Source organism: Oryctolagus cuniculus, chromosome 5 (genome assembly GCF_051225735.1).
Source record: "Oryctolagus cuniculus isolate XC-2025 breed Fujian yellow rabbit chromosome 5, ASM5122573v1, whole genome shotgun sequence".
NCBI classification, from domain to species: domain Eukaryota; kingdom Metazoa; phylum Chordata; class Mammalia; order Lagomorpha; family Leporidae; genus Oryctolagus; species Oryctolagus cuniculus.
Window position 1 is genome coordinate 7,577,587 of NC_142871.1, and position 25,796 is coordinate 7,603,382.

A 25,796-nucleotide genomic window follows, 5' to 3' on the forward strand; every position below is an offset into this window, starting at 1 on the left:
ATAATAAGATAAATAAACCAATTTTTAAATGGGCAAAAGAACAGACAAGCCACCAAAGATACACAAATGGTCCAAACATCCCAAACAATGCTCGCCATCATCAGCGAAATGCAAGCAAAGCCACAATGAGATTCTGCTTCACACCCCCTGGACTGGCTACCGTAATACCTACACACACACACACACACATACATATGTACACACACACATACACACACACACGTACACAGCATAACAAGAAGTTTCGGCAGGATATGGAGCAGCTGGAGCCCTCATGTGTTCCCGTGGGGACATGAGCTGTGCAGCCACCTTGGAGAACAGTGTGGACCTTTCAGGAAACCCGCACACTGAATTTACCATGTGACCCCGCGATGGATGTGTGCCCATACATGAGATGTTCAGGGCGGCATTGCTCCTAACAACCAGACACACGCTTGCCAGGCACATGTACACGATGGAACAGTACTCAGCCGTCAGAGGAAGGCAGTCCTGAAATGCTCCCATACAAACCTCAGAACTACAGTAAGTAAAAAGTCAGGCAGAGGACCACACTGGATACAACTCTGTTTGTATGAAATATTCAGAACAGGCAGATGGTGGCTGCCTAAGCCTGGGGTAAGATGGAGAATGACTGCAGTTTTGGGGTGATGGACATGGTCTAAAATTAGATCGTCATGATAGTTGTACCACTACACAGAGGCACTAAACCACTCCACTGTACCCTCCAAATGCTACACAAGGTATAACCCACACAGCTGTGTGGGGGCAGGTGTTAGACAAGGTGTAACCCACACGGCTGTGCAGGGGCAGGGGCAGGTGCTACACAAGGTATAACCCACACGGCTGTGCAGGGCAGGAGCTACACAAGGTGTAACCCACACAGCTGTGTGGGGGCAGGTGTCAGACAAGGTGTAACCCACACGGCTGTGCAGAGGCAGGTGTTAGACAAAGTGTCACTCACACGGCTGTACAGGGACAAATGGTACAGAAGGTGTAACCCACATGGCTGTGCAGGGGCAGGAGCTACACAAGGTGTAACCCACATGGCTCTGCAAGGGCAGATGGTACACAAGGTGTAACTCACACGGCTGTGTGGGGCAGGTGCTACACAAGGTGTACCGCACACGGCTGTGTGGGGCAGGTGCTACACAACATGTAACCCACATGGCTGTGTGGGGCAGGTGCTACACAAGGTGTAACCCACACGGCTGTGCAGGGGCAGGTGTTAGACAAGGTGTAACCCACACGGCTGTGCAGGGGCAGGTGTTACACAAGGTGTAACCCACACGGCTGTGCAGGGGCAGGGGATACACAAGGTGTAACCCACACGGCTGTGCAGGGGCAGGTGTTAGACAAGGTGTAACCCACACGGCTGTGCAGGGGCAGGTGTTAGACAAGGCATAACCCACAGAGCTCCACAGGGGCAGGCGTTGTGGCACAGCAGGCTGAGCTGCCACTTGGAACGCCCGCATCCCAGAGCTAGAGGAGGTGGGCTAGGCCCACCCTGCTTTGGATCCAGCTCCTGCTAATACACCTGGGACGCAGCAGGTAATGGCTCAAGTACTTGAGTCTCCACTACCCGCGTGGGAGGTTCAGATGGAGTTCCTGGCCCCTGGCTTTCGCCTGGCCCAACTAGGCTGTTGCAGGCATTTGAGGAGTGAAACAGTAGATGGAAAAGTTCTCTCTGCTTTTTAAATAAGTAAACTAATACACTTTTTTTTCCACAAAAAAAGCTGTGTAAAAAAAAAAAATCCTACAGCAAAATTCAAATTGTCTGTAGAAGTCTTTCTGGGATGCCAACTCTCTGGACACTCATCTCTTGGCGGAGGGGACCCCTGTGTGCTTGAAAATCTTGAGAATCGTTGGGTCAGGGTCAGGGTCAGGGTCAGGGTCAGGTGCAACATGCACGGGGCAAGCCAGGGATCCTTCAGGAAGATTTCAGGAAAGCTGCGAGGAATCTTAAAAAAATGTAATAGCAAGGAGACAAAAGACCACCGCCAACACCGCCTCGTCTGGACTGCTCTAGGAGGCCACCTTCAGGACGTCTGCATTCTAAAGGGCACCTGCTCACCGAGAGACCACTCAGTACCGTGCACCGGACCTCTCGGAGCCCCCAGCAGGGGATGCCAACGTGCTGGGTGACAGGAAGACACCACAAAGGGCCGGCTGACCCTGTCAGTGCGGTCTCGCTCCTTACCTCACTGTGCAGCCAGGAATTGGAGGGCCCTGCCCAGTGCCCGACTCGGGCCCCCTGCGTGTGCTCCTCCTGGTAAGGGACACAGCAGTGAGAACGACAGCCGTCTGCACCGTAACCACGCTGCACGTTGGCTGTGAACCACGGAAAGACAATATAACTGAGCTTTCCTAAAATAAACCATTTATTGAAAAAAGAACCTTTTTCTTAAGTTTCATTAATCAGCCTTTTGAGTAACAAACCTGCAGCTTGCCAACAACAACAAAAAGATACGGTTTCACAGTCAGTGCACTCGACAAACAGGAGATTAAAAACAAGGTCGGGGACGCCTGATAACACTACAACTTCTTTTGAACCTAGGAAGGTCAAAAACATGACACGGATGTCACAGGTCTCAGTCACGCGAGGAACGGAGGAGACGGGGCGATGGTCCAGGTACAGTAGTAATGGCACTTAACATGCAGCTTCTGCAACCTCGTGGGCCCCGCCACGCAGGAGGGCCCTGTGCCGCGTCAGACAGGAGCAGCAGGAGAAGTGACGCTTGTCACCTGTGCAGTCTTCAGTCTTGGACGTTACGAAGGCCTTACTGCTTCTCAGCACAGGCTGTAAGTATTCCATACAGCAGTGATTGAGGGAAGCTCCCCGTCCACACACTGCTAGGCCAGGCCCGGCCGGCTTCATTCTTCATCTGTGCAAACCTGCGGGGAAGCAGGACAGAGCTGAGCCCTCACAGCCACAGACCCGCCACGCTCACATCAGGGTGAGACCAAGGAGGACGCTAGGGTGACCGCTCCACAGTTCAGCCTGCGAGCTGATCAGGTCAACATCAGGTCAATATAAATTGTTCGTGGACTTAGCTAACAAATAAATTGTCATTTCTCACAAACCCCGAGTGGCTCTAGAGCTATTCCGGCTGCCTGGCCTGCATCCTGCTCTCCAGGACCGACACCCCAGTCTGCGCCCGCCCTTGAGGGCTCCAGGGCTCCGTAGTCACTTCTCCACCGCAGCCTCTGCCAGCAGCAGTCTCCCAGACCTGCACCCTGGCCCCTCCTCCAAAGTGTCCGCTGCAAACATCCAAGTGCCCACCTGAAACCCCCAAGCAGTGCTCAGGAACCCCTCCAACTCAGTCTGCCGGGGAAACCACCCTCTGCCTGGCCCACCTCCACCAGCTGCCGGCTTCCCCGGGTGCAGCAAATGGGGTCCCCGTGTCCTGGTGACCAGCCAGGGTGCTGAGCACCACCCTCAACTCCTCCCCCTACTTGCCTCTCCTAGCCTATCGGCTCCTCAACCAAGGCCATTCTAGGCCCTGACCCCTCCGACCCTCCAGCTGTGAGGGCGGCTGCCCACTGAACGCTGCGTCCTGCACCCAGAGGCTGCCTCCCCGCTTCCTGTCTCCAGCTTTTGCCAGTCCAGAGCCTGTGCCCCCCAGGTCTGCCCATGCACAGCCCCTGGCCAGCGTCACCACTAGGAGCGAGTCTTTCCACTCCTCTTCATATGTCTGCCATAATCCTCCCCTAGTCCTGGCCTGGCCACACTTCTCCACAGGTTAGGTCCATTTTACAGACAGAAATACCTGAGGTTACCTAGGGATTAAATTAAAAGCAAGCATCTCGTAACCCTACCACATGGCATATGTGAGGGTGTTTCAATAAACTAATGGAAAATGGAATTAAAAATATGCTTATTTTGGTGTACAACATGTTCAAATACTGGCTTTCACAGTTTTGTCACAATCTGCATTTTTCCATGACCTTCTGGAACACCCTGACACACCCTCCGTAGTCTTCCCCAGTGCTAGCCATCACTAACCTGTCTGCATCATTCAGATGGCCCTACCTAAATCCCCTTTAACTGTCTCAAGTGACCCTCAAACACAGCACCCCAGTCCATCCAGCAGGAGACCCCAATGACCGTTCTGCCCATGAAAACACACACAGAAACCTGGCACAGTGAGCCACTTGGCTCCTGTCCACTTCAGACACAAGCGTTTTACATTCAAGTTTCCAAAGACCCCAGGTACCAGGGGCAAAGCCGCACTCAACACTGCAACGGGAGGACGAGTGCCCAGGGAGCTGCCCACCTTGACGAACGAGTGGTCGAGGAGCTGGCTGGCCGTCCACCTCATCTTTGGGTCACTTTCAAGGCAGTGAGAAAGGAAGTCCTTCCCTTCACGGCTTAATCTTTCAGGGATCGGGGGCTTATGTCCCATTCCCACTTTATACATGATCTGAAAGTTGTGTTCATACTCATGCCAAGGCCTCTAAAAACATTAAAAAAAAAAAGTCAGATTTTAATAAGACACGGCTTTAAGACATACAAACACCCAACCTCTTTTTAGGCATCTCAGAATCAGCACGTATCAGGCAAAGTTCAACAACCTATGGAAAGGGCCGAACGGCAGGCACTGATGTCACAGCTGTTCAATTCTCATTACAGCACGAACACAGGCACAGGCACGGCTGTGCTCCAGCGAAACGTGACTGATAAAAGCCTGCTGGCACAGTGCTTGCCTCCCAATCTGGAATGTGCTCCATTCCAGAATCATTCAGAAGCCATCATTAGGCAGCAAAAAATGTAGTATTTTTAAAATATATTACATTATAAATACACGGAATATATATAGAAAATGTAAAAACTGTAACATCAGAACTGGTGCAGTGACACAGCGGGTAAGCCGCCGCCTGCAGTGCCAGCATCCCTTTTCGGTGCTGGAAGAAGCTCCTGGCTCCTGGCTTCAGATCAGCACAGCTCCGGCCGTTGCGGCCAACTAGGGAGTGAACCTTCGATGGAAGACCTCCCTCTCTGCCTCTCCTCCTCTCTCTCTGTGTAACTCTGAATTTTAAATAAATAAGTAAATTTTTTAAAAAAAAGTAACATCCTGTAAAATACTATGAAAGTATAAATACAACACATTAAACCCTACAGTTCTCTCACAGGGATTTTAAATAAATATTGAATAATAAAAGTTCCATCAGTGCAGGGCTCAGGCTCTGCCATGACTGCAGGAAAAATGAGACTCCCAGGGGAAAGGACCAAGTCTGAGCGGCGTTCTGATCGGTGAACTGCTGCAGTGTGACTGCCGACAGGCCCTCTCCAGAGTGAGAACCGGTTCTCTCTCTTCAGGTGCCTGAATGAAACAGCACAGACTTCACGGGTCACGGGTGAGCTTTCTATTCTAACGCCAAGAGAAACAGTACTAGTCGATATGTACGGAGCAGCTGCAAGGTAGGGCTGCACGCAAGTTCCACATCTCCTCCGTACCCCCGAGTGGCTTCTGGCTTTTTTTCCTGCATAAACGATGCAATGCAGACACACACTGTGCATGTGTATTGATAAGTTTGTATACGCATACCGTGTGCATGTGTGTACTGAACATCTGTACCCTGTATACACACGGTGTCCATCTGTGTACCTACACGCCTGTGTAACTGGTCATCAGCAGTGTCTTCATCAGAGGATTATTTTATGTGTCTCAAATTTGATTTTTACTTAAATTATAACAAAAATACAAGAAATGTATTATGTATAGTGAAATAAAAATATGAAATAAGAAAAACTATATACTTTCTTCAAACAAAATTGAACTAACGATGCAAAAAACAAAGATGAGGTGACTTACCATATAGTAATAAAAGGATCAATACTAGAAAAATACAGGTATGTTAATCTAGTAAGTGTGTGGCCTCCAGGGTCTATGAAATATTTTTCAGAGAAAGTATTCTAAGGATTATATTTGAAGATTAAATTTTTTAAAAGTTAGTATAAAATATATAATTTTCTTTATTACACATGCACCAAAATTTCTTGATTTTTTTTACCTTAAGAATTTTTTTTTACTTTATTTAAGTTATATGAGTTTCATGTATCTCAATTATAAGATCCAGGAAGTTAGTGACACCTCCCACCCCACCCTCCCTCCTGCCCACGCTCCAACTCCTCCTCCTCCCTCACCCATTCCCACTCTTCAGTTTTACAAAGATCTATTTTCAGTTCACTTAATGATCGTAAAGTTAACCCTACACGAAGTAAAAGAGTCAACAAACAGTATGAAGAACAAAACACTGGTCCTCAACAGGAAGAGACAGGGCTGTAACACGCATGACTCTCAGGAGATACATTTCCAGAAGCCAAAATCCCCGAGTCTAAGAGCCCTGCACATCTGAGATCCTGATATTGGGAACCGCTCTCCAGAGTAGTTCTGTCATCTTGAATTTGTGTCCACAACACATGTCTGCTTCCTTACATCCTTTCTAACAGCAAGTACTATTAATCTTTAAAAATGTCACTACACACTAAGTAAAACAAAATGTCACTCTTAAATGTACAGTTCTGATTACCAGTGGAGCTGATTACCTTCTCATGTTTCTATTTTAAAAATTACAATAGAGTTCATTTTTTTGAGCAGGTTTAGGTTACAGAAAAATCAGCTGGAGGCAGAATCCCCACGTGCTCCTCCCCACCCCACAGTGTCACTATCGTGTACGTCCTGCATTCATGTGGCCACCGGCTATCTCTGATGAATCAGTGCCGATACACGTCTGTTACCCAGAGTCCGCAGTGCACGTGAGGGGTCCACGTGTGTGCTGTATACCCCACGGGTTTGCACAGAGGCAGAGTGACATGTGTCCATCATCTCTATACCTACAGAACAATCTCCTGGCTCTGAAATGCCTTTGTCTCCTGTTTGTCCCTCTCTGACCCCCACGTGCGGCCACCAGGCGTCTTCTCAGCACCCCTGTGGTTCTGTGGCTTCTAGAACATCACGCGGCACGCAGCCTGTGAGGGGGTGCTCCTCGGCCCCGGCCGTCTGCACACACAGCTCCCGAGTCCCTGTGTGGCTCCACAGCACGTCCCTTACGTGCCTGTGACACTGTCTGTCTATTCCTTTATCTATCGAAGGACATCTCGCTTGCCTCCTAGTGCTGGCATTTATGAATAAACCTGCTAGAAGAATTCACATGCAGGTTTTGATCTGCAGCTGAGTTTTGTCGCTGCTTGCTTCTCCATCTTAAATCAAGGCTATAATTCTCTGAATTCACTCGCCTGGGATCCTGGTGGCGTGTATCTTTGGCAATACTTGCTTCCTCGTTTGTCATTTGCCTCCCCCTAACGTATCTTCTGGAAGGCCACGTTTTTATCTCTACCCTGTTCTCAGCAGAAAGCGTGCCCACAGCCTTCACAACGAACGGCGACCCCGTCACTGCCCGCTCCAGCTGGGCTCTGCCTACCTTGCCGGTCACCATCTCTATGACAACACAGCCCAGACTCCAGATGTCAGCCGCGCGACCGTGGCCTTCTCCTTTAGCACGCGTGATGACTTCCGGGGCCATGTATGCTTTAAAAGTCACAGATACAGCAACAGTAAAGAGTTAGACACACAGCAGCACGCAGCAGTGGAGATGAGCAATGATTTAATATCGCACAGCAGTCTTTCCCTGAGTTACATAATAGGAAATATTGAAAACAGATATTTCAGATCAACTTTTAAAGAGATTTTTACAGCCTAAACTTTTAAAAGACCGTCTTCAAAGAGCAAATTTTCAAATAAACTGTACTTGCAATGAACACAGGAAATGTAACCCAGAGGAGGCGGCAGCGTGTTGTGACACCGGCGAGCATACTGCGAGGACGCAGACCCAGAGGGTGTTCTTCTTTCGCCACCCCTTATCCCTAACGGGGCATCTCCCCGTCTGACACCGCCCTCGGGGCGCCCCAGCTCCTCCAGGACTGGAAACCGTCTCCTGCCCTCCCCGCCGCCCTGGCAAGGACAGGTGAGGGAAAGCCCACCCAGACAGCCTACCTGCTGTCCCCAGTGTGCTGTTCACTTCCCCAGGCATGGTCTGGGCATTGTTTTTAAGCTTCACTGAGCATCCGAAGTCTCCCAGTTTGATGAGTCCAGACGACGTAAGGAAGATATTGGCACCTAACAAGGAAGCAGCAGTTGTTAAACAGCCCTGCAGACATGAAGTGGGCATTTTAACACCTCCATGGTAATCAAGAGCACCAGGAGCCTTGCTACGGAGTCTGTGAAACTTACTCATAATGCAGTCCTAGATTTGTGAGCTATCATCCACAATCGCTAATCACAGTTAGCAGAGACAGTACAGACAGCTTTGACCAATAGGCTCTAAACTGGAATACATGCTAAACTCAAGCGTTAAAAACGCAAAGATATTTAAAAGCAACTCACACACAAAACACAAATGCTAGCAGCAGTCCTGGGCACTGGAGGCACGTGCCACCGGCAGTCGGCACAGCAGGAAGCGACCGGCAGAACCGGCACACACCTGCAGCGGCGGACTGTCATGGCTAAGGCCCCTCTGGATTAATTCTGACAGGCTGACAAGAGTGTTTCCACAGGCAGCACACAGCCGGCCTGTGCAGCTGGGAGCCAGGGTCACAGGTCCTCTCTCAGGGCGTCACACACCTCTGGCACCGTGTGCGTGGCAACCCAGAGCCTCCTGCGTCGGAGAAGCAGTCTCGAGTCCTCCCCAGCGGATGGTCCCCACGACAGACGCTCCCCTGCACGTCACCCTCTGGGACTACCCCACATCCGCACCCCAGCAGAGCTCTCAGTGAGCACGCAGGGGGACTGGAACTGAGGCTCTCAGGAACGCGCCTCTGCACGGCTGTAACACAGGGGTCACTAAGTGGAGTGGACGTTTAGCCTGAGGTGAGGACGCCCACGTCCCTCACCACAGCACCTACGCTCCACGCCGAGCTCCAGCTCCCAGCCCCCGGGAGGCAGCGGCAATGGCTCAGAACACCGCGTTCCTGCCACCCGCGTGGACACCTGGGTTGAGTCTCCCGCTCCCAGCCGTGGCCACTGCAGGCATCTGGGGGTGGCCGGTGGATAGGAAAATTCCCTCTCTCTCTCTGTTTCTATTTCTCTCCAGAGAAGGAATCAATGAGAGCCAGTTAGGCAAAGCCGTTTGGCAGTGGGGCAGGCAGCCCACAGCACTGGCGAACACTGGGTGGTTCAGGGTGAGCCACGTCACAAAGGAGCGAACCCTCCATACAGACCAGAACCAGGCAAGCCCCTGTGTAAACCTGTTGGCTTCGCCTCAGCCTGGAGCGGTAAAGGGAACCCTGCAGCCTCGGGCCAATGAGAGACAAAAACACTTCCCTGCTCTGGGTGCCCCCGGCGCCCCGGACGCTGAGGTCAGGAGCACGAGGTGGTCAAGGCAAATGCAGTGGTCAGACAGTTCCCAGACAGGAGCACAGCTGTCCCGACACAGCAGAGGACAGCGCCTGCGACCATGCAGGGTGCCAGGTTCACGTGCGAACAGCTCTCCGTTCAGGGCTGCTGCGAGCACCCCCTCTTCTCGTTTCCAAAAGCAAGGCTGCTCATTCGGACTCACGCAGGCATCGCTGTCACCGTCATTCCACGCACTCACACACAAACGCACGAGGAAAAGAAGGGCCGCCCGGACCACGAACAGCAGGACGTGCACACCGGGGCCGTGCCAGCTCCGTTCCCAGGAAGCCGGTTTCTCTACACGGACGGGGCCCGGGCACCCAGTGAGGCTGCTCTGGACGCACCCACAGGGACGGGAGGGGCTGTGGGTGGGGCGCCGGTCACCTTTGATGTCGCGGTGCACTATGCCGTGTTCGTGCAGGACGTTGATGGCGACAGTAATCTGCTTGGAGTACAGCCTGATGACGTGCTCCTGCAGCCCCAGGCGCGACACCTCCTCCAGGGTGCCCTCGTCACAGTACTCCATGAAGATGTACATTTCTTCCTGCGGAGGAACCAAGGCAGCCCTGTGTCTGTGGTCTCCTAACCACACCCCGAGTGAGAACCAGAGACCGCAGAGTCCTCCCGCTGGAGTCCGCTACACGTGCCCTCCTGGGCCCCGACTGCCTGCCACGGGCGTTTCTCGCTGCTCTGCCATCTCAGGCGGGCACCAGGGCCGTGCCAGCCAAGCCAAGGAAGGACTGGAAGACACCCTTAACGCACAGCTGCGGAAATGAGCGGCACCCGGCTCCCCGGGGGGCTCCTGCTGCACGGTTCCTCCTCCCCCACATGCTGTGTCTAAACACACGTGGGAAATCAACCTGAGGACTTCGTGTTCTCTCATTTCACGCTGGTTTCTTAAACACGCGTAACAGAAAAATGAGTATCACGTGACAGTGCGCTCAACAGCAGCGCTGCAAAACCCAGCGGGGGAGGCCCCACGAGGCGGTGCGGAGGGCGCCGAGAGGCACCTTCGGCCCGGCAGGACGGGTCTGGGCGCAGGTGGCGCCGGGCGAGCGACTACCGTCTACGACTTACATGTCAGGAGAGAGAAGGCAGAAGGGCTGTAACCCATGGAGAGTTCCTGAGAACTAGGCAAAGTTACTGTGCTCTGAAATGAGAAGACCTGTGATGTAGAACAGGACTCCCAGCCCTCACTGGCTCCTCGCCCCGCTGCGGGGGACGGCGGCTCACCCTGTGCAGCTCCACGCCAAAGTACCGGACCAGGTTGGGGTGCTTGATCCCCTCGAAGATCTTCAGCTCGTCGGCCGTCTCCTTGATGGTCTTATGGTCGTTGGGCTGAAATCGAATCTGCACAAGGAAGTTGCTCGTGACTGCGGTGCCGTCACACAGGGCGTAGCGCCACCTCCTGCTTCTCCCCAACCCCGGCCCTCGGCCCACTGCGGGCGGGACGCCCTCTCCTCTGCTGTTCCAAGTCAATTAAACAAACACATCGCTTGTGAGTATTTTTCAGTAAGGCAACAACTAATGGGAGGGATTGGTAACGCGAGTGCAAACGGAAGTGCCAGAAACGTGAAACACTCAGGGAGCAGCCAGGGGCGTTCCCGTTCCAGGCTCGGTAAAGACTCAAGGTCTGATTCTGCCCTGAGACGCTCACAACTGGTTCAGATTCTACCGCAAGTGAGACTGTGCAGCCCGGGCGGTGCTGTGCCCGGCTCATCTCACCGAGCAGCTCGCCAGGCTCAGTCCCACTGCGCAAAGGCAACTACGGATACGGCAGACCTAGTGCAAGCTGCTAGGAGACCGCCTGTCCAAGCCTCACACGGAACGTGCAAGCGAGGCGATGACACTGTCAGGAGCCTGACTGAAGCACTCCACATTACAGTCAGGCTTTGTCACCTGGACACACAAGATGAAGTAAAGGGGAGAAGCTCACTCCCAAGCTGGAGCGGGACACGAAAGGAGGGAAGGACCAGGCAGCAGCGGAGGCTGCGGCAGCCGGGGAGGGTGGGAGGAGAGCGGCCTCTCCAGCAGCAGGCGAGGCCCTGGGGACGCAGAGGGCTCCCTGCTCCCCGCCCCGCCCTCCAGCCTCCTGACAGCAGCAGCCCGTGTGCCTGCCGCGGGCCAGTCCCCAGGTCCCCCTGCTCCTCCCCACTCTACTCCAGCTGTCACAGTGCCACTTGTCTCTGAAAGCCCCCGCCATTAGGATGGTGCTGGTATCACCCTCCTCCAGGTCATTGTCCAACTCCCCTCCGGTCTCCCTCCGCAGGGCACTCACACCCCTGTGCGTGCTGGGGTTCCTGTGCTCCTCCCTGGAGTTGCCCACACCTCTGCTTTCTGTGTACATTATCTCAGTGGCGTCTGTGTACCTGGTGCTGTCTAAACACTAACAAGCAGACTGGCCTGGACAACTCTCTCTGCCCAGTGCGTGAGCCAGCTCTGTACAGAGAACTAAAACACGGCGTCTTCACGGAATCTAGGACCAGCGAGCCCGACGCCTTACCTCCTTCATGGCCATCAGCTCTCCGGTGTCGACGCTGATGCAGGTGTAGACCTTCCCGTACTGCCCTTCTCCTGCGAATGACACGGACAGGCTGCTCTCCCAGGCACTTCAAGTAGAGTCATTTAGACCTGCGATAACACTGCTCAACTATTCCAGGTGTGCATTTACCTACCTACAGTTATGGTTACCACTGAAGACCCAAAATGATTCTGGTTCCCAACAACTGAAACGTTAGGCAACCTCTCCAATAAGTCTTCTCCCCAAATTTCTGTAAATGGGCTAGAACTGAGTGTGGCCGAGGACGGAGGAGCTGTGAGATGAGCAGACCTGGTGCACACTTCTAGGCCCTGGTGCCCTTGGAGGATGTCTGGGCCAGGAGTGTGCCTGGCTGCCCCAGAGCCTCCCAGCTGGAGGTCCAGGAGCCTGTGGGTGCCCACGACTTCCTATTACACCCACAGGGCTAGGTGACTCCACAGGACTGAGAACAGCCATCAGTCACACTTAACAAAGCACCTGCCTGTCTCTGTTTTCTGCTCAACCTGACGGCTCTACGGAACCTGGGGCTTCCCGAAGCCCACAAAGCTCTGTTACAACCCTGCTGCCCCTTCAGACCTGAATGCTGGCCAGGTGAACGCATTTACACAGCGAAGGCCTGCAACACAGCCCGGCCTCTTCCCCCACATCATCCGCTGCTCTGAATACAAGAGGCAGTGTCACCGTGTGTCCTGTTATCTGCACCCAGCCTCGTTCCAGACAATGCTCTTGTGGGACTAAGAAAGCACAAACAGCCCAGCAGAGACGGGGCTGCTGTCGGCAGCTCTGGCGAAACGACTTGGCGTGCTGTCTCCTGCAGTCTCACTTCCTACTGCCCTCAGAACAAATTCCACAAATCCAATCAGCAAGAAGCCCGAGAGCCCCTGGAAAGCACTGTGCATCCGCCACTTCCGCAGGAAAGAAGGGCCACCTACCCAAGACTGAACCCAAAGAAGGGTGCCAGTCACTGTGTGTCACACACCACCTCCTTGTCGCGCGCCCTGGCCCTTACCAATCTTGTTTCCTCTTTGCCACTTGAAGGTCACCTTCCTCAAGCCAACGTGCATGACGTTGTCATAGGATTTCGGGGTATCACACACTTGGCCGATGATATTCCTCCTCCTCATTTCTCGGTACCGCTTTTCTTCAAACAATCGCACGGACTTCTGGACGGCTCCCATGGGGCCTTGCTTAGAGGCGGCATCTGCAGAGAGAATGGCCAGCTAGCAGTGGTCCCGGCCACTGGCCTCGCCCCACTTCCAACAAAAGCAGCAGCCGCAGAGCAGGGCCCATCGTTCCCTGAAGTCCTTCAACATCTGCTAGCTCCAGCGTGAACCACCTGCTATACAAAACGTACACACAAAGCCGCTGCCTCTGAGCCCCAGACGGGCGGGGCAACTACAGCAGCTCCCGCCCTCTCACCAACCCTCCCCCGCTTGTCAGGTCATCTTCCTGAAACAGAAAGTCTGACCATGTAAATTTCCTTCAGTTTTCCACTACCTGCTAACCCAAACCCAAACTCCTTCACGGGAGGCCGACCCAGGCCCTGCAGAATCTGGACCCAGGTGTCGCCCAGGGTCTCTCTGTCAGCCCTCTCCCCATTTGCTTCCCCTCCCACACGTCTGACCAGCTGGCCCGAGGCCTCGGGAACACATCGCTGCGTTTCTGACCCCGTGCCTCTGCTCAGCTCTCCGCCTCTCACCACAGCCCCGGGAGTCTCCCACGGCTCAGCTGACCCCACGCCTCTTCCAGGAAGCCGGCTCTGATGAGGAGGGAATGACACTTCCCCTTCTCTGGAGAGGGGGAGTGGGGGCTCTGGAGTCAAGAGGCCCGGGCAGAACCCTGGCCTCACCACTCTAGATGTTCGATGATAGCCAAGCTAACCGACTGCTCTGTACGTTTAACATCTCAGCTAATCCAGAGTCAGCGAGAGCATCACCCAGTGCCCGGACCACAGGAACGCTCCCAGACACTAGCTACCGTCGTCCTGATTGGTCCTGACTCTCCCATCGGGCTCTGCATGGCTGCTTCTCCAGCTCTGAGGTGACTCAGCGAGAGCCGCCTCCACACGCAGGGAGGCCCCGACCACCATGGTTCTGATGCAGCCTCCTCTGACGGCACTCACTAGAACGTTACACCTTGCTAACAAATGGGCCGCTCCCCACAGCGGTCTCCCCGGCCTGCTCCCATCTCTGGGACCCCGCTTCTCGTACTGCATCCCCATGAGCTATCTAAGAGCCTGAACTCCCCAGCAGAGAAGGAGAGCCTCAAAAACCAGAGGTTCACTGGAGAAGAGAAATGTCCAAAAATTCAGAATACTTCAACTACAGTTTCTTAATGCAGTCCTTTAAGACAGGGATTCTAGTGTGGTTCACGACACAACACAAAGTGTACCACAGCGGGCAAGATCGACAGCTGCGAGGCTCCATGGGTAAACCCCTCTAGGAAATGTGCTTTCTGCACTGGTGTCCATGGCGACCACTGAGGGGACGGGGTGGGGGTGGGGAGTGGAGGGCCGACCTGCTATCACTAGGCTCAGGCCTAGGAAGCCTCTGCAGCCTGAACCCCAAGGCAGGCCCTGGTCACCAGCACCCGCCGTCCAGACCTCACCGCTCCCCAGTGCCTCGCTGCTCAGTGGTCTGCTACCTGAGCTCCCTACCTATCCCAGCCCAGCTGAGCAGGCGAGTCTGTCTCATCCCCACCCTTGACCCCAGGGGCACCCCAACAGCTCCAGAGGGCTGCCCCCCACTCCAAGGGAGGCTCCCAGTACTTAGCCGCTCACTGAAGACCGCCACCATCTCCCTCCACCCCACCCCTGGCTTCACCTGTGCTGCCGTCACTCCACCCAGCGCGGCCCACTGGTCTGGGCTGCAAGGCCGGCTCAGCCTCCTCCCCGCCGGGAGATCTTCCCGGCTGCTCCGGGCCTCAGGGGACGCACACTCTCCTGAGCGGCCACAGGTAAGGAGTGCAGTGGTGGGCAAGTGTGTTCTGGTGCTCTGCCGTGTTCTACCTCGGCCGGGCTCCTTGGCCCCTCAGAAAATGCCCATCTCTATGAAGGAGACCATCACCTGTTCCTCCTATTGCTCCAGACTGCTGTGACAAAAACACCAGAGGCCTTTTGTAGATCCAGAGGACTAGACTGGTGATCTTTCCATTCATTCTTTTTGATTACTACTGATCCATCACCCAGATGGTAAGTTCTTTCCTTCAACTTCTTAGCATGAAGATCATTATTGCATGGATCTGAACCACATTCCTACCGTGTCTAACAATTACTTTCAGCTGCTCTAAGAACAGGGACGGGTGGGCACTTGGCACAGCGCTCAGGCTGCCAACTGGGACGAGGCAGAGGCGGCACGCGCCGCGAGCCTGGTGCGTGTGGTTCTGACTCGGCTTCCTGCCCGTGGAGTGCTGGCTCCCGGCTGGGGCCTGGCCCGGCTGCACCTGCTGCAGGCATCTGGGGAGGGAGCCAGCGGAGGGGGGCAGACTTCCGTCTCTAACGAGTCAAACAGCTCTCTTTAAACCTCAAATATAATCTTTTGAAAAACATAAAGACAGTAAAATGCATTCCTGAGCCCAAGGAGCTTGTAATTTATCGTAAGAGACAGGAAATGTTCACAAACCCGATGTGACAGGAAGTGATGTCAAAGGCAGAAATGAGGTCACAGGTATCACTGCAGACGGTGTAATAATCCAGAAGCCACCACATCCTTTAACGGAAGCTACTGGCCTATGCCTCGGCACCTTTAACCCCAGAGCCTCCTGCTCACCTTTAACCCCAGAGCCTCCTGCTCACCTTTAACCCACAACCCTCCTGCTCACCTTTAACCCCAGAGCCTCCTGCTCACCTTTAACCCGAGAGCCTCCTGCTCACCTTTAACCCCAGAGCCTCCTGCTCACCTTTAACCCGAGAGCCTCCTGCTCACCTTTAACCCACGACCCTCCTGCTCACCTTTAACCCCAGAGCCTCCTGCTCACCTTTAACCCACGATCCTCCTGCTCACCTTTAACCCCAGAGCCTCCTGCTCACCTTTAACCCGAGAGCCTCCTGCTCACCTTTAACCCACGACCCTCCTGCTCACCTTTAACCCACGACCCTCCTGCTCACCTTTAACCCACAATCCTCCTGCTCACCTTTAACCCACGACCCTCCTGCTCACCTTTAACCCACAACCCTCCTGCTCACCTCTGGTCTGGCTGATGAGAGTCCGGAGTTCCCAGCTTCTCCGCGCTGACCCGCTGGAATCCCCGCGTGGGTAGGCTGGTTCTGCAGGCAGGATGTTTTCAGACAAATTAAGCTTTATGAAATCTGAAACGGTGACCGGTCATGGCCACCATCAGCCTGTCCTTCCTGGTGAAGACTCTTCATGTGTCTGACGTGGGTGTGAGGAAATGGCTCTGCAGTGACTCAAGACAACTGTGCCCAACCAAGACTCGGGTAACGGTGTCGCAGACCTTCAACTGCACTACACGGCCCAGGTCCTGTGGGACAGGCGCCACCACAGGGCTGCTTGCTAATACAACTTCAGCCTATCCCCAACGCACACAAGGTCACTACTTGCATTTTTAAAGTGAAAGTAATTGACAATTAAAACATCAGGAATGATTTTTTAGAGCAACAAAATAGACCCAGAAAACGTAAGGGCATCTAAAAAAGCGTCTATGTTACGAAGCCAGTGCGCTCAGCACTAAACCTCACAGAACCCCACTGCTCCTCACTCTTTACTAATAACAGAAATGGGGGCGCTGGGGGCAAGGGTGAGGCCAGTCGCAAGCATGGCTGACGCCTAAACCCACTCACCGTCTCGCTCCTCTGTGGGGCTGGAGTGCCGACTCAGGGACCTAAACTGCAGCTCAGCAGCTATGGAAGCCAAGCGGTCATTTTCAGGGACGCTGGAACCCCTGTTTTAATATTTTTAAAATTGAGCTATCAGTTCAACAGAAGTCAAGAAGATCTGGGAGACTCTTCTAGAACTGGGACTCTCCCCTGGGACCGATTCTGCTCCCCACCCCTCGCCCCCCACCCCACCCCCCGGGACACAGGCAGTGTCTGGAGCACCTCTGACCGTCATGACTGGAGGGTGCTGCTGTCACCCAGGGAGCAGAAGATCGCCCCGGTCAGCCCTAGCAAGAGCTGCCCTCCCCGCCCCAGGTGCTGCCCCGGGACCTCCCCCAGAGGGGGAGTGCTGGTCTGCTAGGGTCTCTCCATTCCCACCTCTGCAGAGCCAGGATGGAAGACCCAGGTGCCTGCCTGCGCCCTCCCTCGTCTGTCACTAACATAAACAAAACCTTTTATTTGGTGCTGACGTGTGGAAAGCTCCACAATTTAAGCCCGGTTGGATAAAAATGTATTTGCCAATTCTGGCTCATATTTCAAGTTACCATTAAGTCACACATGAGTTCCTAATTCTACGTAGACTACTAACTCACTTCCTGGCGCAAGCCGCTCAGACCTTCTTAGCAAGAGAAAGGAAGAGAAGACTCTGTGATTTCTTAAGAGGCGGCCAAGCAGAAGTGCAGCAGAGCAGGAAGCTGGACGCGTGCAGGAACCCAGCGAATCCGCGGCTTTCCCAGCAGGAAGCCAGCGTCCAGCCACCAGAATGCACCCAGAGAGCAGCCAGCATTAAACAAGGGAACGGTCACAACTGTGACTCAAATTACCAAAGACCACAAGATTAATCCGGCATTAGCTTATTAAAAAGTCAGTGTGTATTTTAAATGCACGTTGTAAGTGAAGTATGGTAGCATTTATGCTCTCTTATACACTGAGCAGGCTGCAGGCAGCACGGTCTATTGAGAAGGTCTCGATGAATTACAGTCGATCTCTTCTGTCTTTCCCTAAAACCCTTGAGCCTAGCACAGTATCTGTGAGGTCTGAAGAGAGGGGGACATTGCTCCTTCATGTAGTCCACCAAAGAGTTTGAGAAAAAGACCCCTGACGTTCAAGTGATGAAAACACTCCTCAGAAGAGCCAAAGACTGTGGGGCCCTGGAGTTGTCACTTGTCAGCTCCAGCGTCCTCACTCCCCGAAAGCTGCATTAGCCAATGTCATGTCCTCTGAGATTCTTGCAGAGTTAAAAGGTAAGGACATCCACTTAACTGAAGTGACATTTGGGTGGGATGCAGGGGCTGAGGGGTGGGCTGGACAGTAACAACTGGCTTGCAAAATTCAAGAGTTAATAATCAGCTTTTGTGCAGCAGCGGGAGTTGGCTCCATCCAGCAAGTACATCACTGCAAAAATGCTTTTTATAAACAAAGTTAGGACAACTTAAGCCCAGAACAGATATTTCCTAAGTCAAATAAAATCAATGGGAAATATTATGGGACCCTGTGGGGCCAAGTGAGGTTGGATTTTGGTTCCTGTATCTCTGGGACCAACAGGGCTGCACACCGTGGGCTGATGTCACTGGTGCCACCATCTCCCGAGGCTGGTCATGGGCCAGCTATGCTGAGACTCAGGCTCTCAACCGGGGCAGTGGGCCCAACCCACAGCAGCTCACAGGGCCCGCCGTGAAGCTCACAGGCTCACCATGAAGGTGTGAATGAAGTGAGCATGGACAAGAGAGGAGGGCCTAGCACACAGTGATGCTTCTCCAACTCCTGAACATCAAGCACCACACAGGCACAAACTCAGAATGTGCACTTAGAAATGCTGTTCCTAACAGAACACAAGAGCAGAAGCCTGAACAGGCTGAGCTACATCTCACACACATGCTGCTAACACATGAACACCTAAAGCCGCCGTTCACCCACCACGGAAACAGTGGGCTGCCACCCTTTCTTGTCCAGCTCCACAGCGATCTCAGATGCACGTGGATGCAGTGGGGGCTGCAGCCAGGCACCTGCTGTCACGCTGTTGAAGGCCAACGCACTCGCCTTAATTCTACTGCATTTACAAGATCGATGGTTTCAGTAGCCCACAGGGATATGAAAATATTTGCCACACAATGTTTTACTCATCAAAGGGTGAGAGGAAATCTGGTTCAATGCTAATTGTTAATGTTTTTTAGTTGTCTGCTTAAGTTATAAAAGACTTTTTGAAATTTTTTAGGTTATAAACTTTTATCACTAAAAGTTAAAAATATCACTTTAAATTTTAGATTGCCATAAGTAAGTTTAAACAGATTTTAGTCTGTTTTAGTACTAAGTCACCTTCTTGCCAAGGATACTATTATCTCTCCAATAAGCTGAACTCAGTGACTGCACAATTTCATCTTTCTGATCAGTCTACTCCCATCTCAAACAGTCGCGTACGATGTCCCCTCTACTCAGAGGGCAGAATTCGGAGAGACCAAAGTCCTTCCTCCTTTAAGTAGATGACAACTTCATGAAATCCACTGCCAAAACTTGACTAGAACGGGGCGGTGTTGTGGTGCAGTGCGTTAAGCTGTCACCCGCAGTGTTGGTATCCCATATGGATGCCAGCGCGAGTCCTGGCTGCTCCACTTCTGATTCAGCTCCCTGTTAATGCACCTGGCAAAGTAGTGGAGGATGACTCAAGTGCTTGGGCCCCTGACACCTACATGCAAGACCCAGATCGAATTCCAGGGTCCTATCTTTGGCCTGACCCAACTCTGGCCATTGCAGCCACTTGGGGAGTGAACCAGTAGATGGAAGACCCTTTCCCTTTCTCTCTCTCTCTCTCTCTCTCCTCTCTTTCTGTAACTCACCAATTCAAATTAATTAATTAATTAAAAAAAAAAAAAACTAGAAACTGCAAGGTCCTTCTTCCTCATACAAAAGATAGAACTCACAGACATAATTTTTTCGGGAGCTTGCCAAAGGTCAGACAGTTCTTTCTATTCGTGATCTTTTCTCCATGTGATTTTGTACAAACCCCATGAAATGATGTTTCCATTTTTATAAACTGCTTCAAATCAGTAATTATCTAAAAGTAGGAGATGTGGTTAGGAACACGGATTACCCTGACGTTGTTAACCGGATGCCAACTCTAAAGCCCCTGTGACTGCAGGAGATGTGGTCAGCCAGCACGCAAAGACCCTCTGCTCCAGTCTCTCCTCGGGGCTGTCCCTGGCACAGCGTGCGGCACAGGAATACCAGCACTGTGCGGATCTGCTCACACCGGCTGGTACCAGAGTCGAGCTGTTCTGAGGCCCTCGGCACCCTCAGCGAAGCCTGGCCACTCTGCAACTCGTCCCAAGTGAGGGCGACTGTGGAGGGCACCCGGGGGGCGGCAAGCAGCCATGGTGCTGCTGGAAGGAGGGGACTACCTGGTGTCATGGGCACTGCTGGTGGGTTTGGGCGGTGCGCAGTCGCCGCCAGAGGGGCCAGGGCGACCGGTGGCAGCGGTGGCGGCGGCGGCGGTGGCAGCAGCAGGGCCGCCGTGGCTCCGCGCCTCTGAAGGCCCGCTCCGGGTGCTAGGACGAGAGGAGAAGCTTCAGGAACACAGGTGGGAAAGCGGGGTGGATATGCGAACGGTTTCAGTTCAAAACAAAACAAAAATACTTAAAAATATAAAATGCAAGTTGTTCTGTGACCATCAGCTCTAGGTGGGGAAAAATTTTTGATGCTAGTATGTCAGCCCTAGTATGGGCTGACAAATAAGGGTCAATTTAAAAAGTGAGGACGCTCACCAGCACGAGATGCAGAAATGCCACCACATTCAGGACAGCGACTGTGCAAGCGGCCGCGCGTGACGCCACCGCAGGGGCCACGCACACACGTCAGGCCTGCAGGCCAGGCTGCCTCTTCTCCATTATGAAAGGGATATTCACCGTTTCCTTTTTCAAACGTTTACTGTGCACACTGGCATCTGTTTTTCTAAGGTCATTTTTCAGAGAAAAACAAGGCAAGAATTGCTGCAGAGCCAGAAGCAATTTAGTAGCTGGAGGTTGTGAGTAAGACCGAGAGGCTGGGTTATCTCAAAAGGACAGGCGTGTCCTGGATTGCACAGCGACTGCTCCTGCCCCGAGGGCCCGGGTTGTCTCAGGAAAAGGCACACTGGGCTCCGAGAGGCCCAGAGGCAGGAGACAGGACACACGTTCAGCATTCAGCTCTCAGGGTGAGCAGCCAGTACCTGAATCCCTCTGGAGTCGGGATAATCAGATGAGGGTTGGGCGGGTCGCTGTGGCACCGAGGCACCTTCACAGGGCGGGGGCTGTTCCGGTGAATAGCTGTCAGGGAAGACGGCGACACACGTCAGGGGGATCTGAAACCAGGCTGCTAGATGTTCCCAGTGACCCAAAGAAATCCGCTCACGTATGTAACACATCAGCTTATGCGCACCAACGCCACAGGAAGTGCCACTCTTTAAGATGACAGGTCCCTATCTCATTCTAAATTTTTCTCTATCGAAAACATTTTATGGGGGCCAGCACTGGGGCACAGGTTAATCCTCCACTTGCGGCACCGGCACCCCATATGGGCGCTGGTTCTAGTCCCAGCTGCTCCTCTTCCAATCCAGCTCTCTGCTGTGGCCTGGGAAAGCAGTAGAAAATAACTCAACTCCTTGAGCCCCTGCACCCAAGTAGGAGACTGGGAAGAAGCTCCTGGCTCCTGGCTTCAGATGGGCACAGCTCTGGCCTTTGCGGCCATCTGGGGAGTGAACCAACGAAAGGAAGACCTTTATCTTTGTCTCTCACTCTCACTGTCTGTAACTCTGCCTCTCAAATAAATAAATCTTAAACACACACACACACAGTTTATAAATCCTCACATGAATCGTACATAATGAATGCTAAAGAGATGATTCAACTCATTTCAGAGATGAAATGGGGCTTTGGGCAAGACGTTCTCCAGGTTACTGACCCTCTACAAAGGTTCTGGTCAGTGGCCACCCACAGCCCCAGGCTAGGGTCTCAGTCACTCCCTGAGAACTGCGGTTTGCCTTACCCTCTCTGTGCCAAAGCAGGTGGGCAGTGTATAGTGTGACTGGGCAATGTGTCTCCCCAAACCATGCTGACTTCTCTTCTCCTTTTAAATGCTTTGGTGGGAGTTAAATATGGATGCAAGTTAAAATGAAATTCCAAAACATGACAATATTTGAACTGAAATTTTCAAACTAGGTGTCCACACCCGCAGTTACAAAAATGTTGACCAGTCCACTTTCCCAGCAATTAAGGCTGTTTTCTCCTAACCAGCTTTTCTCCTCTTCAAATTATCTGTCTTAACACTGCTTATCTTTTTGACGTCCTCCTTTTGTCTTCTTCGGTTAATCATTTTAAGCCTACAGACAGTTCATCCTAAAGAGGCTTCATCTGAAACAGAAATTTTCTCCTTCGCGGTCTCATGGGCTTCCTTTAAATGACATTACCCAGGAGAGGCAGAAACACCGAAAACTGACAGATCTGAAGTTCCCCGGCAAAACTCGCAAAACAAAATCCTGGTGAGCCGTTTATAAAACTTCAGGTCCTGGGACACCAGCCGCACTATCTCAAAAATTACTATGCAAAGTGGAAGACTTCCAATAGCAACAAAGTAAAGAAACGCAACAAAGGTGATGGGGGATGAGGACTTCAGTGAAGGCACTAGGAACCACTGAGCGGACAGCTGCCACCAGGCTCCCACGGAGGATGCCAACCAAGACATTCTGTTTCTAAAAGTGCGGGCTGGCGCTGTGGTGCAGCGGATTAAGGCCAGGCCTGCAGTGCCAGCATCACACATGGGTGCCGGTTTCGAGTCCTGGCTGCTCCTCTTGTGATCCAGCTCCCTGCTTACAGGATGGGAAAGCAGTGGAAGGTGGCCCAAGTGCTTGGACCCCTGCACCCACGTGGGAAGCCCGGATAAAGCTCCTGGCTCCTGGTTTCAGAAGGGCTCAGCTGTGGCCATTGTGGCCATTTGGGGAGAGAACCAGGAGATGGAAGACCTCTCTCTCTCTCTCTTTACCTCTCTCTGTCACTCTTTCAAATAAATAAATCTGTCTTTAAAAAAATGCACATACACAAGGTTAACACTCTACATGCACAAAACAAAGCATTTCTTTTAAGAGTGTGTATACTTGGGCCGGCGCCGCGGCTCAATAGGCTAATCCTCCGCCTTGCGGCGCCGGCACACCTGGTTCTACTCCCGGTCGGGGCACCGGATTCTGTCCCGGTTGCCCCTCTTCCAGGTCAGCTCTCTGCTGTGGCCAGGGAGTGCAGTGGAGGATGGCCCAGGTGCTTGGGCCCTGCACCCCATGGGAGACCAGGAGAAGCACCTGGCTCCTGCCATCGGTTCGGCGCGGTGCGCTGGCTGCAGCGCGTTGGCCGCGGCGGCCACTGCAGGGTGAACCAACGGCAAAGGAAGACCTTTCTCTCTGTCTCTCTCTCTCACTGTCCACTCTGCCTGTCAAAAAAAAAAAAAAAAAAAAAAAAGAGTGTGTATACTTCATGTGGCAAAACTGTGAAAATTCACTGGAAACAAATGAGCAAAAATTAGATAGGCATTCAAATTTCACTGGTGGTGAACGTTTATCACTGAGATGCTTCTCATGGCCATAGTACACGAAAGCCCACAGAGAAGTTGTAGGAGGGATTACGGTACTCCACATGGCCACGATGTGGCTGCTGAAGAGAATCAGAGCTGCACCTGCAGACTTGGAGGGACCTCTTCAACGGTCAGGTAAGAAAGGAGATTAACATCCAGTAGGATCCAAGTCTGTACCGTAACTGCCAGGAAAACAAGCTTATGTGTGCACAGAACAGCATGTGCTAGGACGAGTTTGTGCAGAAAACATGCCAGGTTACCTCCTAGAGCAGGACAGGGAGGAGACCAGGAGGAAGTACCTGGCTCCTGGCTTCAGATCAGCACAGCACCAGCCGTGGCGGCCATTTCGGGGGTGAACCAACAGAAGGAAGACCTTTCTCTCTGTCTCTTTCACTGTCTAACTCTATCTTTCAAATAAATTAAAAAAAAAAAAAAAACTGCTCTACTAATTTTCTATAGCTGGCAATCACCCTTTAAGCTAGTGATATTCAATAAATCTACCATTCATGAATATTTGCTATAGTCTGAATAATATAAAACAAGTAAGTTTTCATTTTTGGGTGTTTGACTTATAAGTACAGTTTTATTTACACACTACACCAGGAATGATGTAAAACAGAGCCTTTTGTTGATATGTATATATGCATATATGTATATATACATATATGCGTATATACATATATACATATGTGTATATATACACATAATATACACAAATATATATACAACATACACACATACATATGTGTGTATATTGTGTATATATATACACACACATATGTGTGTATGTATATATTGTGTATATATATATTTCAAGTTTCAACATATACTCAAAAATTGTGCATTAATGGAATGGAAAATTAAGTAATGTATACCATCATATAATAACTTGATTTTTTTAAAACAGTAGAATCCAGGACTGGCACCGTGCAAAGAGGGTAAAGCCACTGCCTTCGACAAAGGCACCCCACCATGTGGGTACTGGTTCAGTTCCCAGCTGCTCCACCTGCAGTCCAGCTCCCTGCTACTGTGCCTGGGAAAGCAGCAGAGGAGGACCCAAGCACCTGGGCCCTGCACCCATGTGGAGGACACAGCAGCTCCTGGCTTCTGGCTCCGAACTGGCCCAGCTCCAGCCATCGCAGCCATTTAGGGAGGAACCAGCAGAAGGAAGATCTCTCTCCATGTATCTCTCCCTCTCTCTCTCTGCCTTTAATTAAACAAATAAATCATTAAAAAAAAAAAAAGGTAGAACCGAATCGGAATTGGCCATAGCTTGTGGGGCAGTGGGTACACAGGTAAACTGTGAGGCAACAAACGGCCTCCTTGAGGAGATGAAGCAGCAGGGCCGGAAAACCCCTGCCCCTGCAGCAGGGAGCCCCTGCCGCCTGCAGCAGACACCTCTTCCAGTCTTCCTGCCCTGTGGGCAAAACTTCAACGGGAGAGAATGGCTGTGCCGATGCAGAACAAACAAAACAGTTCCACCTGCTGGCTGGCGTGGAGCAGCTTCTGGCGCTGGCCTTCTGAGCTCCCTGTCCAGACGCACCAGGGTCAGGGTGGCGTCCGCCACTGCTTACCTCACAGCCGTCACCTTCACTGCTGTCTTCCTGAGCATTCTCAAAACACCTTTTGTGCCATTTTACAGGGTGGTGATCACAAGACGACGTGCTCATCCAAACCATACGACCCAGAGGAGGGCTGTGAGGCTGTCTTACCAAGGTACAAACCTGTGACAGGACTGTGTGGCTTTCCTATGACGTGGCCAATACACTCATTCATCAGGGCTTGCAGGCTCTAGAAGCCAAAGGAAAACCGGCAAGGAGAAAAAGGACAGATGTACTAATTAACGGTGTTAGTAGCACAAATTGGTTCCAGCATAATTAAAAGAAGCATGCTACATTTTCAAAGTTAGTTCTTTAAAAAAAAAAAGATATAAACATAAATTAAACATAGATCATACATAATTTCCAATAATATAGTCTATAATTCCATTTTATTTTATACATAAAAAAAAATCAGCAGCCAGTTCCCCACCCTGCAGTGACGCGCACGAGCACCGGGCTTTCCACGGCATCCGCTCTGCTTACTACGGGGAGGGTGGGAGGAAGGAGCTCACATTCTAAACAACACCTTTCTGGTCTGACGCGGTTTATCTATGAGCAACACTTCCACTGGCGCTATGCCCCCCAAATGACGTTCACAATGCCCAGTAATGTGGGACAGCTCAATACTGCTCTTCCTCAGACTGTCACAAAGAAGGAACCAAGGAGGCAGCTTATAAAATATAAAAGTGGCAAACATTGCAGAAGCACCAGGTTTGTAAACAGCCTGGCACTGGCGTGGTCAGGTGGACACTGCTGTTTCACAGGAAGGCAAGAGGAAGATAGTATAATGCAACTGAGAGTGCTTTAACATCTCAGCAGTGCCGTGATAATGACATTACAAA

At 52.1% G+C, this 25,796-nt stretch overlaps 1 protein-coding gene across 7 annotated transcripts in view; it reads right to left on the minus strand.

Annotated features, from left to right (window-relative positions):
• Nucleotides 1-2,360: 2,360 nt before the first annotated feature.
• MAP3K4 (mitogen-activated protein kinase kinase kinase 4) overlaps nucleotides 2,361-25,796 on the minus strand; it is a 127,666-nt gene continuing 104,230 nt past the window's right edge. For 4 of the 7 annotated variants that reach the window (XM_051855155.3, XM_089332497.1, XM_089332496.1 and 1 more), the window contains exons 15-27: nucleotides 25,066-25,144; nucleotides 20,967-21,063; nucleotides 20,161-20,307; nucleotides 16,730-16,830; nucleotides 16,115-16,195; nucleotides 12,941-13,132; nucleotides 11,896-11,966; nucleotides 10,626-10,742; nucleotides 9,777-9,936; nucleotides 7,995-8,117; nucleotides 7,423-7,529; nucleotides 4,275-4,454; nucleotides 2,361-2,892 (exon numbers count right to left, since the gene is read on the minus strand). In XM_051855155.3, the coding sequence (XP_051711115.3) occupies nucleotides 2,872-2,892; nucleotides 4,275-4,454; nucleotides 7,423-7,529; nucleotides 7,995-8,117; nucleotides 9,777-9,936; nucleotides 10,626-10,742; nucleotides 11,896-11,966; nucleotides 12,941-13,132; nucleotides 16,115-16,195; nucleotides 16,730-16,830; nucleotides 20,161-20,307; nucleotides 20,967-21,063; nucleotides 25,066-25,144 (1,476 nt within the window). In that variant the 3' untranslated portion in view covers nucleotides 2,361-2,871. The remainder of the gene's footprint in view (nucleotides 2,893-4,274; nucleotides 4,455-7,422; nucleotides 7,530-7,994; nucleotides 8,118-9,776; nucleotides 9,937-10,625; nucleotides 10,743-11,895; nucleotides 11,967-12,940; nucleotides 13,133-16,114; nucleotides 16,196-16,729; nucleotides 16,831-20,160; nucleotides 20,308-20,966; nucleotides 21,064-25,065; nucleotides 25,145-25,796) is intronic. The other 3 variants (XM_051855156.3, XM_051855158.3, XM_089332494.1) reach the window with 3 other exon arrangements.